General features: G+C 30.9%; 2 protein-coding genes across 5 annotated transcripts; one reads left to right on the top strand and one right to left on the bottom strand.

The window, feature by feature from the left end:
* Positions 1 to 7,482: 7,482 nt before the first annotated feature.
* LOC115888914 (DET1- and DDB1-associated protein 1) lies at positions 7,483 to 9,852 on the top strand. 3 transcript variants are annotated; one of them, XM_030908796.1, is made up of 4 exons: positions 7,483 to 7,576; positions 7,797 to 7,935; positions 7,993 to 8,054; positions 8,103 to 9,852. In XM_030908796.1, the coding sequence occupies exons 1-4, from the start codon at positions 7,514 to 7,516 to the stop codon at positions 8,193 to 8,195; spliced, it is 357 nt and encodes a 118-aa protein (XP_030764656.1). In that variant the 5' UTR covers positions 7,483 to 7,513; the 3' UTR covers positions 8,196 to 9,852. The 3 variants fall into 3 exon arrangements, with proteins under 3 accessions (XP_030764656.1, XP_030764655.1, XP_030764657.1); XM_030908795.1 differs by having other exon boundaries at positions 7,505 to 7,576; positions 7,779 to 7,935; XM_030908797.1 differs by lacking the exon at positions 7,483 to 7,576 and adding an exon at positions 7,578 to 7,742.
* LOC115888912 (DNA methyltransferase 1-associated protein 1) lies at positions 8,374 to 13,201 on the bottom strand. 2 transcript variants are annotated; one of them, XM_030908793.1, is made up of 9 exons: positions 13,183 to 13,201; positions 11,461 to 11,674; positions 11,236 to 11,402; positions 10,920 to 11,138; positions 10,771 to 10,866; positions 10,524 to 10,718; positions 10,313 to 10,466; positions 10,100 to 10,254; positions 8,374 to 9,989 (listed from the first exon to the last, which is right to left on the bottom strand). In XM_030908793.1, exons 2-9 carry the CDS (start codon positions 11,666 to 11,668, stop codon positions 9,882 to 9,884), a joined length of 1,302 nt encoding a protein of 433 aa, XP_030764653.1. In that variant the 5' UTR covers positions 11,669 to 11,674; positions 13,183 to 13,201; the 3' UTR covers positions 8,374 to 9,881. The 2 variants fall into 2 exon arrangements, with proteins under 2 accessions (XP_030764653.1, XP_030764654.1); XM_030908794.1 differs by lacking the exon at positions 13,183 to 13,201 and adding an exon at positions 11,796 to 11,928.
* Between the last annotated feature and the right edge of the window lie 1,365 nt (positions 13,202 to 14,566).

Genomic DNA, 14,566 nt, shown 5'->3' with positions numbered 1-14,566 from the left:
CCGAGGACGAAAAGGATTAAGGATGGCCGAATGTTAAAGACATATTATTTTTCATATTATCATATATATTTCTTATATTGTTATACATATTTAAGTTGGTAGCATTGATCGTTAAGTGGTGACCTCGGGTAGAGAGAGAGAGACCGCCATGAAATAATCAAGCGACCAAGTGTGATAAATAAAGCAGTTTTTAATTAGTGTGTGCCCTTTTGTGTACCCCATTAGATAACTAGAAACAGTGAACTAAAGTGAACTTAAATAAAATACAGAGAACAACTGACCAGGGTTCTAGTTATTTAACATCTGATTATGAAAAATAATATACAGGATGGTTGAACATTGCTATAAGTATAAAATTACATATTCAGATATTAGTAAATTTTAACTTTTTTTTTTATTTTTGTCCATGGGACGAAGCACTGTGGGCCGTCCCAATTGAACAACGAACAAACAAAGCCTGTGAATAAAGCGGAGCGTCGAAAAACCGACTGGAGATGGTTCGCCGCTAGCTGTTTGCGCGCGGAGCGCGCGCAACTTGAAAACACGTACCAATAGAAGCGAATCGGTGCGCTCGTGCCAGTGCCGATGTATACGTACCATTAGGTGAAAAATTTTAAAACTTATTTCTGGTAATTTTTGGATTACCGATATATTTATATAAACTCTCTATTAAAAAAATAACACCACCAAAAATTCTGCGATATGCAAAAATGCTTTAATTTATACATGGATACTCGACAGCAGTATTATAAAGTATGTTACAAAAATCTCAAGTTCAAGCAGTCATTGCTCACAGATTACTCGAATCTTGACTTGAACCGAGAATAATAATGAATAATCGTTCAAAACGCTATGCCATGATCAGCTATGTGTATACAGAATGTTCCAAAAATATGTGCTATCTTTCGTGGGGAGATTCCTCACGTAAAAATATGATTTTTTTTATATCAACATAGGTCCGATTCTGCTTTGTTTCGTAGATACAGGGTCTTAAGTCTTAATAATCTTTCAATTTATTATAATTTTCTTCCAAGCACTTTTAGTGATTCGAATGAAATTTTTAGGGTAAAAGTTACTATAAGTGCTACATGTTTTAATGCTAAAAAAGTGTCGATAAATTCATCAGGGGCGTGCATATGGAGCATCACTGGCATATTTAAAAAAAACATGTGCGCCACTGACTTTTTTCTTTTGATATCAAAATTGTGTAGGCCGTTTAATGCCAATTAAAAATTATCTCTTGATATTTTGTTCGGCCTCCTTGACGAGATAAACGCAATTTTATTTATTACAATTAACAAAATTAAACCAAAAATAAAATTAATAAATTATATATTTTATCTAATTTACGAGCTAATTTATTACTAAATATTATTACTATTAGTTATTATCGTTATTATTACTATTAGCAGAGTAAGTGGTTTACTTACTCTGCTATTAGTCCAACCGACAGTAATAATTAAGAAGTTTTAACTTGTAACTCTAAAACTATGCATTTTGCATACCCATATTTATAGGAACTTTTTTTCATGTTCTTTGATGAGGAATAAATGAGTATGAGTACTTATTTAAAACTTTCGCAAGTTAATGAAATTAATTTTTTTTAAAGGCTGCTTCCCATTGGTAAAGATACCTCTTACCATAACAACATTAGACACCCGAGCTGGTTTAAACTCTCTGTTCCCCTTCTGGTCCTCAAAACCTACAATATTATCACGACCACTATTATAAAATAAATTGCACTTGATATTCATATTATATCATCAATACATAGAACACAATATCGATTAAGTTCATCCGGTTCATCGAAACTTTCAACTTTTCTTTTTCAGAGTCTCAAACACACTAAGAATTTCTAAGCCAGGTTTGATATCGATGTCATATATTCATTATTTTAGTGTCTCTGGGTCTCTGGACGTGGAAGGCAAAATAGATTTGTCAAGAGCGTCTTGTATATTTTTGGCCCGGAAAAGTCTATAGCCAAACATTTATATTTAAATTCATCAGTTACTTTTCTTCCCTTAGCAGATTTGTTAATTTGTGCAATTTGAATATTAACAAAATTTGCTATGTCCATTGATGGACATAATTTGTACGTAGCCTCTTTAGATTGTTCAATAGATATTTTATTGGGTATTTCTTTAATTCTTGTTTGTAACTCCTGGCATATTTTTTAATTTTAATTGTCTATTCTCTACAATTAAATGTTTAATTGGTTTTTTCATTTTTACTTTTCGAGGAGTATGCGCGGTTAACGATTCATTTGTTTGGATAAAAGTATTGTGTAAATAAAATTCAGTTTCAGTCAATTACAGTATTTTTTTAATACGACCCTGTCTAATCAATAGTTCATTTTCTGGGAAATTTTTTAATACGTTTTAATCCGGCTCTGACTCGGCACCCATAATGGTGATTTCAAGGTCAAATTTTATAGAAATTTTATGGGATCTGGGCAGAGTTAGCCTGCCGTGTGATTTATATGCCGTGCTAAAAGGCTGGTATTTATAGTTGCATCTCGAGACGCCAAGACGGTCTTGGGCTCTCGAGAGCGGAATCCACAGAATACACGAGCCAGTGCCTTCTATTAAAAGATCAGCCTCCGGGCGAGATTTATGACGTCACGCTAGTTAGATATAACGGATTAATAAATATGTTGTAGAATACATGGAAAACATAATTATTCCTCAGATTTTTGGTTTGTATTTTAAAAATGATATAGTTTAAATGAAATATACATAATATACAGTTAATAACTACAACATATATACCTATTTATAGTAATAAATACTTTGGCAAATAAACTATGAACCATACAAATGCAGCAAATGTTTTACAATGTACAAATAATGTATAGGTACATAAGATAATGGGTAAAATGTAAATATATTTTAAATTTTGGGGTTTGAAAATCGATCTAATTTAACAAAAAACATTTAATATCTACTAATAGTGATGTATTATTATTTGCATTCACAAAATTTATATGTATATTTTGCAAGTATCAATGTTCGAAAAATTATATTTACAAATAATACAATATTATCTAAAAAATGGCGTCAGCGATGGCTATGAAATGAAGATCGCTGGCATGTTATATGTTAAATTATTCTAAAATTTTTGATTTTCTTGGGATTTTTAGGTTCGGGAAAAACGCTGATTAAGTTTTCATTTGGGTTTTCATTATTTTTATTTTGTTTAAAAAAAAACGTTTCGGCTAACTATAGCCTTCACAGTGTTGTGTCATATATGATATGAGAAAATAGTGTCGAATATAATCCAAAAATTACATATACAATATAATTCACACCTCATAATCTTTACTGCAATTAATAAACTAATATAAACTTATCAAAAGATGACCACATATTTTTTAAAATTATTATTCTTAACACTAAAATTATCTACATTGACTATGGAGTACGCAGTAAACATTATGTGCGTGGTGTGAATATTTTATATGCAATTTTTGGATTATATTCGACACTATTTTTTTTCATATGACACAACACTGATGGAGGCTATAATGTTAGCCGAACCTTTTTTTAAACCAAATAAAAATAATGAAAAACCAAATGAAAAATCAATCAGCGTTTTTCCCGAACCTAAATTCGAAGAAAATCAAAAATTTGGAATATTTAGAATCAAGGTTCAAGAATATCAAATTTTCCAAGATTGTAAAATTCTAGTTAATTATTTTATGTGTACAGTTATTTAGGGAATGTCATCGATGTTTATTTCCAAGCCAACTAGACGCCGATTTTTTTCGATGATACGGTATAATTCTTACGTAAAATGTAAATAACATTAGACCAATTAAAACAAAGAAATATGAATTTCTTAGTATTTTTAGTAACACCTTTATTCTTAAAACTTAATTTTGTATTATGCAAATATACCAATTTTATTGTTATTTTATTCATATTGTATTCAGCCATCACTTAAATATTTGATATTAATTTGGTATTATAAATAATCAATACTATTCATTAAAAATTACTGAACAAATATATGTTATGCTTAACATACATTATATATTATCAAACAAAAACACATTCTTCTTTTAAACTGTATCCGTCTTGTCTTTACAAAAATCTTTTTTAAAATTTGAACTCAAAATAATAATCTTTTTCATGATCTCTAATACACATATTCTTTATTTTTCCCTAGATCATAATACCTACTTACGTGTTTGAATCTATCGAAGCTGAACCAGCAACACTTGGAGTGGAGATTCCACAATATGAATAAAATAAACATAATTGTCCAGTTTCATTAATACCATCATGGGAGAATATTATTTTTAAATTTATTAAAGATATTTTCAATAAAATTCTCTTGATTTATAACTCGTACCCACTTTTCTTGCTCTTCCGGACACTTTAGGCTGCCTAGTATAATAACTATCCTTAGTAACTATCCTTTCCACCAGGAACACAACAAAGATGAGGCATAGCACCAATAACACACTCCACTTAAGCTTTATTGATGAATTGTTAGAGTCTTAAAAAACACACACAAAAATCACGATAAGTAAAAAATGTATGGGCACTTTTAGGTTAAATCACTTGCACAACGTGTAATTTTTAAAATTTCTATTTTTTTATGCGAAACCGAGAGTGACCATATATCTGGTAGTAGTTTATGTCACTTCAACACCAAAATAATTAGTTTTTTGCACTACAATAATAAATAATACCAAAAATCAAAGAGTTAAAACCAAAAATCAACCGACAAAATATGAAACGGAATCTAACCCAATATCTAAGTATGTACAGCTGATGAAGTAAACAAAAGTCCGCCCGTAGGCTGATCTTTTAATAGAAGGCACTGCACGAGCAAACGTCATTTTGGAGATTGCGATTTTCATTTTGGAGATTGTCATGTTGGATAGTTTATGTGATCTGTGGATAGTTTCTTAACCTAACTTTTTTAGTAAACAAAATAAATCCCTTGTAAATCCGTTTTGTTTGATTAAACAGTTTTGAATATGTTAGATGAGTTTGAGGATATTTTGGACCATGTGGAAGAAAAAAATCGTCTTCGAGTTCCAAAACGATATATAAGGGATGCAGGAAATCCAATAGAAATGTTTAGCTAGGGGAATTTAAATACCGATATAGGTTTAGCAAGGCTACAATTACAGAAACTATTTTACCTCTTGTAATTGAAGACTTGCAAAAACCTACCAATCGTGGTTTACCTATTCCCCCGTTATTCAATTATTAATTTATTTACGGTTTTATGCGACTTCTAATTTTCAGATAGTAAGTGGAGACTTGCATGGTGTTAGCCAACCTACAATAAGCCAGATTATCAAGAGGGTGTCCATTTTAATAGCAGAACATTTGAGTGAATTTGTGATACAACCATAAATGGTTGAACAGCATTATTATTCCAATGATACTGGCTTCAGCTTGTGCAGATGATGACAACAAATGGGATACATATATTAAGAATATAGAAAGAGCTATAAATACATCTGTGAATAAATTCACTGGCGAAAAAAACACCTGAATTATTATATGGATATATTCCGAGGATTGAAGATTTATTTGAAGATGGACAAGTGAGGTTATTGGCAGTAGAGAATGAAAAGTACTCGATTACCTGAAAAATTGAGAGAAGAGATCAAAGAACATATAGAAATGGAACAAAGGAAATATAAAAAAATTTATAGGCTAGCAGACTAGCAAAAAAAGAAGAGAGAAGAATGTCATCTAGACGACAAGAAATAAGGAAGCAGTAAAAACGCAATAATCATAGAATGTGTATTGTGAAATATTATTTGAAATAAAACTATAAAACATGGAGTATCGACTTTATATAGAGTGGTCAACTCAATAAGAATTCAGAATTTACACCAAGCAATAAAATCTTGAAAATTATAGGTATACGGTGTATACATCCAATATTGTATATTATGTGATATATTTATGTAAATATTCATGATGAAAATAAAAAGACAATTTTTTTAGTTCTAATGTATTAGTGGGAAAATTCTGTGTAACCAGTTAAAACAAGCACTTAGCTGTCTGGTCATAGTGAGCGTAAAACTACTAAGAAAAAGTATAGATAAACAGTATTTTTAAGATAACTAATAGACTATAAGAAATTACTTAAAATATGTTACATGTAAATATATAAACACTAATTTAAGAAAAGTAAATAAAATTATTATTAACATATTACATAATTACTAGATATACATATGTCAATACAATAAATACATTAATTTGCAAAATGTTGAATAAGATTTCTTCAAAAATCTAACCCTCTTCCTTTTTATTTATAATTGGAATGTGTAAATTAGCATCTTCAAAATTATCTAAATTTTCCCTTAAACCAATATGAAGAACAGCTGTTGCACAAATAATAGCAACAGTTGTTTTGTAAACCTAGGAGACATGGAAGATGTTTTTTACAAGTCCCAAATAGCCTTTCACATTTCGCATTCTTCTATGGGCAAAGTTATACCTGGTTTCTTGTTGATTACCTAGCTGTAGAACAGTCGAAATCAATAGAAAGTCGAGTCAATAGAAATGGCCTACATCTATATGCATTGTCTCCAAGAAGTAAACCAGGAATATCACTCCTTTCCATTAGCATTCTTAATTACTTCGATCGAATATAACACCTTGACCCTGGATATCTAACTATAATGTCCATAATTTTCCTTTTGGGACCTGAACATTTAGACTAAAAAAACGTTTGCGATTTTGAAATACTTCCACATTATTGCATTATTCTTGATTATCTGGCTTATTGTAGGTTGGCTAACACCACACAAATCTTCATTTACCATCTGAAAATTACAATTCGCATAGTATTCATCAGTCATCATAGTAATTCAATAACGGGGAGAATGGGTAAACCACGATTGGTAGGTTTTTGCAAGTCTTCAATTTATAAGAGGTAAAATAGTTTCTGTATTGTAGCCTTGTAAAACCTATATCGGCATAAATCCCCCCTCGCTAAACATTTCTATTGGATTTCCTGCATCCCGTATATATCTTTTTGGAACTCGAAGACGATTTTCTTCTTCCACATGGTCCAAAATATCCTCAAACTCTAACATATTCAGAACTGTTTAATCAGACAAAACGGATTTACTTTGTTTACTAAAAAAATTAGGCTAAGAAACTATCCACAGATAACATAAACTATCCAAAATGACAATCTCCAAAATGAAAATCGCAATCTCCAAAATGACGTTTGCTTGTGTATTCTGTGGATTCCGCTCTCGAGAGCCCAAGACCGTCTTGGCGTCTCGAGATGCAACTATAAATACGGGCCTTGGCGTCTCGAGACGCAACTATAAATACGGGCCTTAGTAGGAAACCGAGGCTTGACCATGGGGCTTGACGGAACGACGGATGACGCATGACGGATTTATATAAATTTACCTTAAGTCTTAAGTCATATATAAAATTCTTAACTTGTGAAACCATAGAATATGGAAATTAGAGAGTTGTAAATAGAGGTGAAGTTGTCAGTTTGTCAAATAATACGTCAAATGTCAATGTCAGTTATAAACAGGTTTATACACGTTAGGGATTCTCTGGATTTCTTGCATAAAGTAAGTGATTGTAAGTGATATATTTATTGATTTTTTAGCTAATTTTATTCAGTATTCAGTTACTATTTAAGGACAATCTTGAATAACTTTGTATAGAGCGTTGTTAATCAAACTGTGGCATTGCAGCCTTTACAACAAATTCTTTTAAACGTAGTAAACAAATATGGTAAGGTAAGATTAGATTAATAAATGTTCTTTTTAGTTTGTTATTTTTTTCCAGTCTGTGGCAAAATTCTTGGCAGGACTGCCTTCTTTTAATGAGAATAATTTTTCAAAGTTTCACGTGGATAGTGGCAATAGATCCTCATCAAAAAGACCATCTGTTTATATTCCAACAAAAGACTATCCAGCAGAACAAAGTGATATTAATAATTGCTAATATACTTTTATCTATTATTTATAATTTTATGTTTTAGTTATAGTTACGGAAAAAACAAGTATACTTTTGAAATACATGCAGCAGCATTGGGACAAGAAGGTTAATATAATCATGCTGTTAAATAGTTTTATTAATTTTTATTTTAAGAATTCAACAAAGAAAAGAGAAGTCACACCAATAGATCAAGAACCAAGTCGAAAGAGAGCAAGGATGGATGGTAGTAGAAATATTTTAGATTGAGCAGAAGGAGTGTTTGAATATGATTTTTGCTGTTTAAATGACTTGTATATACCTACTGATTTCTGTCTGACAGGTGTACAATATGCGACAGAATTTAACAAGAAGTTGAAGGATGTAAAAAAATCAATAGGAAGTTATGCTAGGCATATTGTATTCTGTTAGTCATTTTAATATCTATATTTCATTACATCACTGAAAACTTATTACGTTACATATCGAAATGTCCTTATCTACAGGGTGGTCTGAATTGTATTTGAGAAAGTTTGGCAACATATTCTGCAGATAAAAATAAGTAAAAAAAATAAATTTATATCCTAAAATGCTTTGTTTCTGAGTTACAGGGTGTGTAAGTTTCAATCATTTATTCATGCAAATGCCACAATTGGTAACTAACATAAATAATTTTTTTTATATATACAGTATAAGTATAGAAATAAGAAATTTAAATACATTTTATATGTTGTAGGTATACATATGTTTCATTTTTATTTCTATTTTTGCAAAATAATTTCTGATCTAATGTCAATATTTGGATGAAAATTGGTGTCGTTTTTTGACATGGGAAATTTGAATTCTATATGACTTCTACTTGCAGGGGCGCCACCTACATATTTTTTAACTGGTTTGAAGACTAATAACTTTTTTCCATACCTGTATAAAACTACTGAGAGAAAAAATATACTTTTCCGGCATTTTTTAAGTAAAAAAGGTAACTTGGTAAAAATCACTTCAAGTAATGATTCTCGAGATATTTGGAATCAAAATAATTACTACATCTCATCATTGCCAAAAATTGAACCTGTTGATAAGATAGTTATTAGACTGAAATCATAAATTTGAAATGGTTTTCTACCAAAGGTTCAATAGCAACTGTTTCATCATACTTTTTTCTGGAAAAAACTATGATTATTTTAAACAAAATAAAAAGTTCCCAAATTTATAATTTCAGTCAAGTAATAATAACTATCTCTTTATCTAGTGTTTATTATTTGTCAATGATAACATCCAAGTATCGTGAAAATGGTTACTCTTAGCGATCTTTATCTAGAGGCCGTTTTAACATATAAAATTATGAAACTGTATATTTTTTTACTCAGTAGTTTTATACAGGTAGGGACAAAGTTATTACTCTACAAACCAGTTAAAAATTTAGGTGGCACCCTCTACAAGTAGGAGGCATATTGACATCAAAATCAAATTTCTCGTCAAAAAACACCCAGACATCAATTTTCATCCAAACATAGACATTAGTTCAAAAATTATTTTGAAAAAATGAAACTTCTACGCTCTGTATCTCCTAAACAAACCATTTTAGGACGTACATTTACACGAACATTTTTACTTATATTTATCTGCAAAATATGTTGCTGAAGTCTCCCCAATACAACTCAGACCACCTTGTACATTTTTTGTTTCTAAATTATTCTTTAAGGCATAACATGTTTTGTTATAATTATGTATTAGCGTTGATTTAAACATTTTTTTTTGTTTATCTAAGCTAGTAGAAAAAAATTACCAGTTAATGGTAACTATTAAGAACTGAAAAGGTTGTATGAATGCTTATACCATATATTGACTTATTTGTACAGTGGTAATATTTCTATAAAAGTGTTATAATTTAAAGTAAGCTAGTTTTAATATAAAAATACTTAAACTATATTATATTCGTATTCTTAACAACATTAGCTAGGTATTTAATGGGGTACCAGGAGATCCTACGACATCAATTATTTCACCAGTATTAATCTTATTTTCTTGTTCTGAATTTGTTAACTGAGCTGGGATTATCAGCGTCTGGAAAACAAATACGCAGATTTTGTTTACAGGTATAGAAATAAAAAGTAAAAAAAAAATAATTTTAAAAAAATAACTATAAGATGTAGATAATACATTTTAGAATTTACCTTTCCTGGAGCCAGAGCTTCATACTGATGTCTTAATGACTGCAGATCATATTCACAGGTTTCTAGAGCTGATTTAATTTCCATTAGCAAAACCATATCACTTCTTAATTCATTAAAGTGTTGACAAATATCCTCAGTAGCTGTGGGATTCAATTCTAAAAAAAATATATTTTTAATATCAAAATATTCAGACAAGAATGGGGGTGGTATTACCTAAGCCCATTTCTTGCAAGGACTGTTCTATAGCTTTGGACTTTTTTTGACCTATGTTAGCAGGCAACTTCATTCTTTGGGATCTTAGTGATACTCCACTGTTTTTATAGTCAGGGAATTTAATACCAGCTGTTTCCACAGCTTGTAAGATGTACTGTAGAAAACATTTGTTTTTAAATTTTCTGTGAATAAATATAAAGTTAATACTTACACTTGTATCTACTCTAGATGGTCTTGGATTAGATAGTTTCTTTTTTGGTATTTTTTTATCAGTTTTTCTAGGAGTATCATTCTGAATATCCGCTTGACTAATTAATTTTTGTAAATCTTGCGTTTTCCTTTCTCTTTCTTTCTTCCTGGCTTCAATTTTTTTTAGCTCTGATATAAGAAACTGTTCTTCTTCAATCTTAAAGTAGCAAAATAATTATATTGCCTATTCATAAGGTATTAATACTGACCTGTTCTGGTGTGCGGTCATATAATTTTTTAAGTTGTTCCTTCCGTCTTCTTTCGTGATCTGCATCATACGTATATATTTTCTTTTCTCCATTTAACTGAAAAATAACTAACACTCATTATTTATTCTTGTAAGAAAATACACTCTTACCTTGGCCAATATACCATTAATTTTGTAATACCTTTCTTTTAAGTCTTCCACAGAACGTTTGGAAAACTTTTGAGTATCATATCTATCAGCTATTATTATAAACCTTAGATCAAACTGCTGTGCTAAATCCATTAGATGGTCAGTCTCTTCTTTAGTCCAAGTGTCAGATGTTAAATGTTGTTGATATTCAACATCTGTGTATGTTGGTACGTCTACTTTCTAAAACATTAAAAATTAAAAACAGAAATATTAATGTTTTTTTTTAAATTGGATATTAGAGTTTAGAAATATTAATACATTATTTACATCATTTTACCTTATTAAATTTAGCAAATGGATACTCTTTAGCATCATCACTTGGCCTTCTCCAATGATAGAATGTTGCATTATCAGATCTTGCAGGATTGGTAAAGGCCATCCATTCCCATTTTCTAGGTCTCCTCATGCCAAGTTTAATTTTTGTTTGTTTATAACCATTTCCGCCTGTAAAAAAATACTTAATATTAATGATATGAGTTCTATCAATTAAGTCATTGTTTACCAGTGTCCGATGGAAATAATGGGGGAACATCTTTGTTGTCATTATAGAGTAGAGCAAAGACTTCTCTGTGCATGCCCTCTGGTCTTTTTGAAATTTTTGTACCAGGCGTGAATTTTTTCTTAGGCTTGTCGGTACCAAGTATAGTCTCTCTCGTAATTTCTGGAGTTCCTGGTCTGTCCAGCTCCATAATATCACGTACGTCTGCCATGTCGCCCTGTGTATAAATAAAATATCTTTGGAAACAAATTAATCTAAAACTATTTGGAATCAAGTCTTGTTTTATGATGGCTCTGCTAAGAGGCAATTGCCAGGAGGTTCAATTAATTAATATTTACTTGAACACGAACAGAGAAAATGTAATTGATTGAAATTGATTCAATCAATAATATTAAAAAATTAAAAATTATAAGGTTTGGTTTGGATCTTGTTTGGATCTTTCTTGTCTTTCTTTCTTGATTGGTTTTACGGCGTAAGCTTCCAGGACTATACGGCCAGGTGATAGTAGAGATGGGCAAAAGTAACCGGTTTTTTGAATAACCGGTATTTTCCTCTAAAATAACCGGTTATTTAAAGGTAGTTTTTTTTCACCAGTTAACCTAATAACCTTGCATTACGTTCAATAACCTATAGCCGGTTATTTTTTAAAAAATCGTACTTGTTTAAAACTAGTAACAATTAAATATTAGCTGTTTGAATCGTAAATTTCGAAGGAGCGAACGGCACGGATCTTCCAGATATTACGACGATAACGGGAGATCCCGCTCCCGCTCCCAAAACGAAAATATATGACATCAAACATCAAATGTCAAAATTAAATCAGGCATCAGGCGAACCCTGATGATAATAATCAAAACAACGGCCAAATGGCCCTGACAGGTCAGGCCGTAAAACAAAGTACTAATGGCATAGACTACTACTAGCCACCAGCTAGCCAAGTGATACGAACCTAACTTCAAATAGATTCTCTAAATTCTATATTTAAATTTTAACCGACTTTAACGGATTTTCAACGGTTCTTCAAAAGTCTTCCATGGTTTCGCCCAGTTTCACCCACGTTTCACCGTAAATATATTTTATTTGTAGTTTGAAGTCTCTCTTGAAGCTTAGACTAAAGAATACAAAATTAAAGTTCAAGTAATGAATGAAGATAATCTTTCATTATCTATTCATTCAGTCTCCTTATTTTTCTTTGGTATTTGATTAAAATAACTTGGTTGTAGATTGTAGAACTTGTGAGTTGTGTGGTTTATTTGAACGTTAAGTAATTACTAGTTTTAATATCATATCCATGTCTACTCAAAAAAGTGAGGTTAGCATTTTTATTTAAATTCATTTTGTACATATACATACTTACATTGCTACAACATCTATTTAATCGTGCGATTTAACTAAGTTTATTATTTAAATTTGAAGTAGACCTATGGAGTGTAGAGGTATAGAAACCTATAGAAAAACTAAATATTTAGTTTTGCTAGGTTAGGTTATTTGAATAACCGGTTAAGTTGTGTCGGTTAATTTTGTCAAGTTATTATTTTTTAAAGATAATTCCGGTTAACCTATAACCGGTTTTTTACCAATAACCGCCCATCTCTAGGTGATAGTCTCCTATCCTTTGCTTCTTCTTCAATTTAATACAAGAGAAGCTCGTGAAAGCGTCCGACTCGAGGTCGTTTCTCTTGAATATTTATCTTGTACCTTTCAGTTAGTTATTCTATGTTGTACCTTCTTATTCAAAGTCTTGTACCACAGAATATCTAGCTACGCAACAGAAGCCTCGTTACATGTATAAAATTGTAGGTAGCAAAAGGAGACAGGCTTTAAAAGTCTGTCTCCAAATCAGATATTTTGATGTGGTAGTTTCGCTACTACATAATAGAGGGCAATAAATTTAAAAGAAAACAGTTTTCTACAAACAAAATTTAAAAGAATTTTGTGCAGTGTTGCCATTGTGTAATTCATATCGTAATACTTCCTGATAAAGCCTACCTTCAAATTTGCTACATCATTTAAACATATTAGGTACTCATACACCAGCGTTCTTTCCTGTAATTCTTTCCTTATGCGTTCTTTCTTGTCAAAAAATTAAAGGAAAGAACGAAGGTCCAATCCCACTAACACAAACGCAATCTTGTTGAATTTCCTGTCAGTTTTTACTGTAAGACTGGCCTGTTCTTTTTTGAAGGAGTTATATTCTTTGCAAAGCCCACTAACACAAAATACCTTTCGTTGCAGTTTTAAAGGATTTAGTTTGTTGTACTGTAAATGTGACACGATTATTAAAATTTTCCCGCTAGATGATCATTTTACTAAGGATCGTAAGATTTGACTTTATAAAATTTGTGTTGTGCAATACAAGTAAACAAGTGGTGTGCTTTGAATAATAATATTAATATTTATTTTATTATTATTAAACTATTAATATTAAGATGAAATCTAAAGAATAATTGCAATTGCTGTATTTAATATTGCAATTGAAGTTTTGTTTAAGAAAAGCAGAAACGCCGCATGTGATCAAAGAAGTGGCTTCAGAAACGGAAAATGTACAGCAATATGTATCTGTTACGAGAATTACGGACAAGTGAGCCTACCGATTTCCAAAATTATTTAAGAATGGATTCTAATAACATTTGATGAACTGTTAAAATTAGTTAGTCAATACATACAAAAATTCATCGTAATTAATTCGTAAAACACTAACTAGCTAATAAATATTTAAGACTTAAAAAACTACCTGGCGTTTTAACAACAGACTTTCCTAACAGGAGAGAACACACGGATATCATCTCTCAAATGAAATGACCCCAAACCACTAATACAAATTTTTTACACGTTTTATCTTGTCGGGCTGGAACGCCAGTAGATCCTGACAAGAAAGACGGAAGGTGCATGTGTCGTGCATATACCCACTAACTGGCGTTCTTTCCAGCGGGATTAGACATTCCTGCAGGAAAGAACGCTGGTGTATGGGTACCTATTAAAATAGATTACAGCTGTTTTTTTCAGTTTGCCATGTTAGTTGGAATGAAATCTTATGAGCTAAATTACAATCACTTCCTGACGTTTGATTGTATAATTGAATCCTGAATTTTCATTGTAATTCGGAGAC

Source organism: Sitophilus oryzae, unplaced genomic scaffold, assembly GCF_002938485.1.
Source record: "Sitophilus oryzae breed Bouriz unplaced genomic scaffold, Soryzae_2.0 scaffold_809_pilon_pilon, whole genome shotgun sequence".
NCBI lineage: Eukaryota > Metazoa > Arthropoda > Insecta > Coleoptera > Curculionidae > Sitophilus > Sitophilus oryzae.
The sequence above is the reverse complement of the archived record's forward strand: the minus strand, read 5'-3'. Positions and strand labels throughout refer to the sequence as shown.

What these genes read in the sequence shown, in the direction of transcription:
- LOC115888912 (XM_030908793.1), bottom strand. Translation starts at nt 11,668, where the DNA reads ATGGCAGACGTACGTGATATTATGGAGCTGGACAGACCAGGAACTCCA. An exon ending in CATTTGCTAAATTTAATAAG is followed by an intron (nt 11,139 to 11,235) that starts GTAAAATGATGT and finishes TTAATGTTTTAG; the next exon opens with AAAGTAGACGTACCAACATA. An exon ending in ATGACCGCACACCAGAACAG is followed by an intron (nt 10,719 to 10,770) that starts GTCAGTATTAAT and finishes TGCTACTTTAAG; the next exon opens with ATTGAAGAAGAACAGTTTCT.
- LOC115888914 (XM_030908795.1), top strand. Translation starts at nt 7,514, where the DNA reads ATGTCAATGTCAGTTATAAACAGGTTTATACACGTTAGGGATTCTCTG. An exon ending in AGACTATCCAGCAGAACAAA is followed by an intron (nt 7,936 to 7,992) that starts GTGATATTAATA and finishes TTTATGTTTTAG; the next exon opens with TTATAGTTACGGAAAAAACA. An exon ending in AGCAGCATTGGGACAAGAAG is followed by an intron (nt 8,055 to 8,102) that starts GTTAATATAATC and finishes TTTTATTTTAAG; the next exon opens with AATTCAACAAAGAAAAGAGA.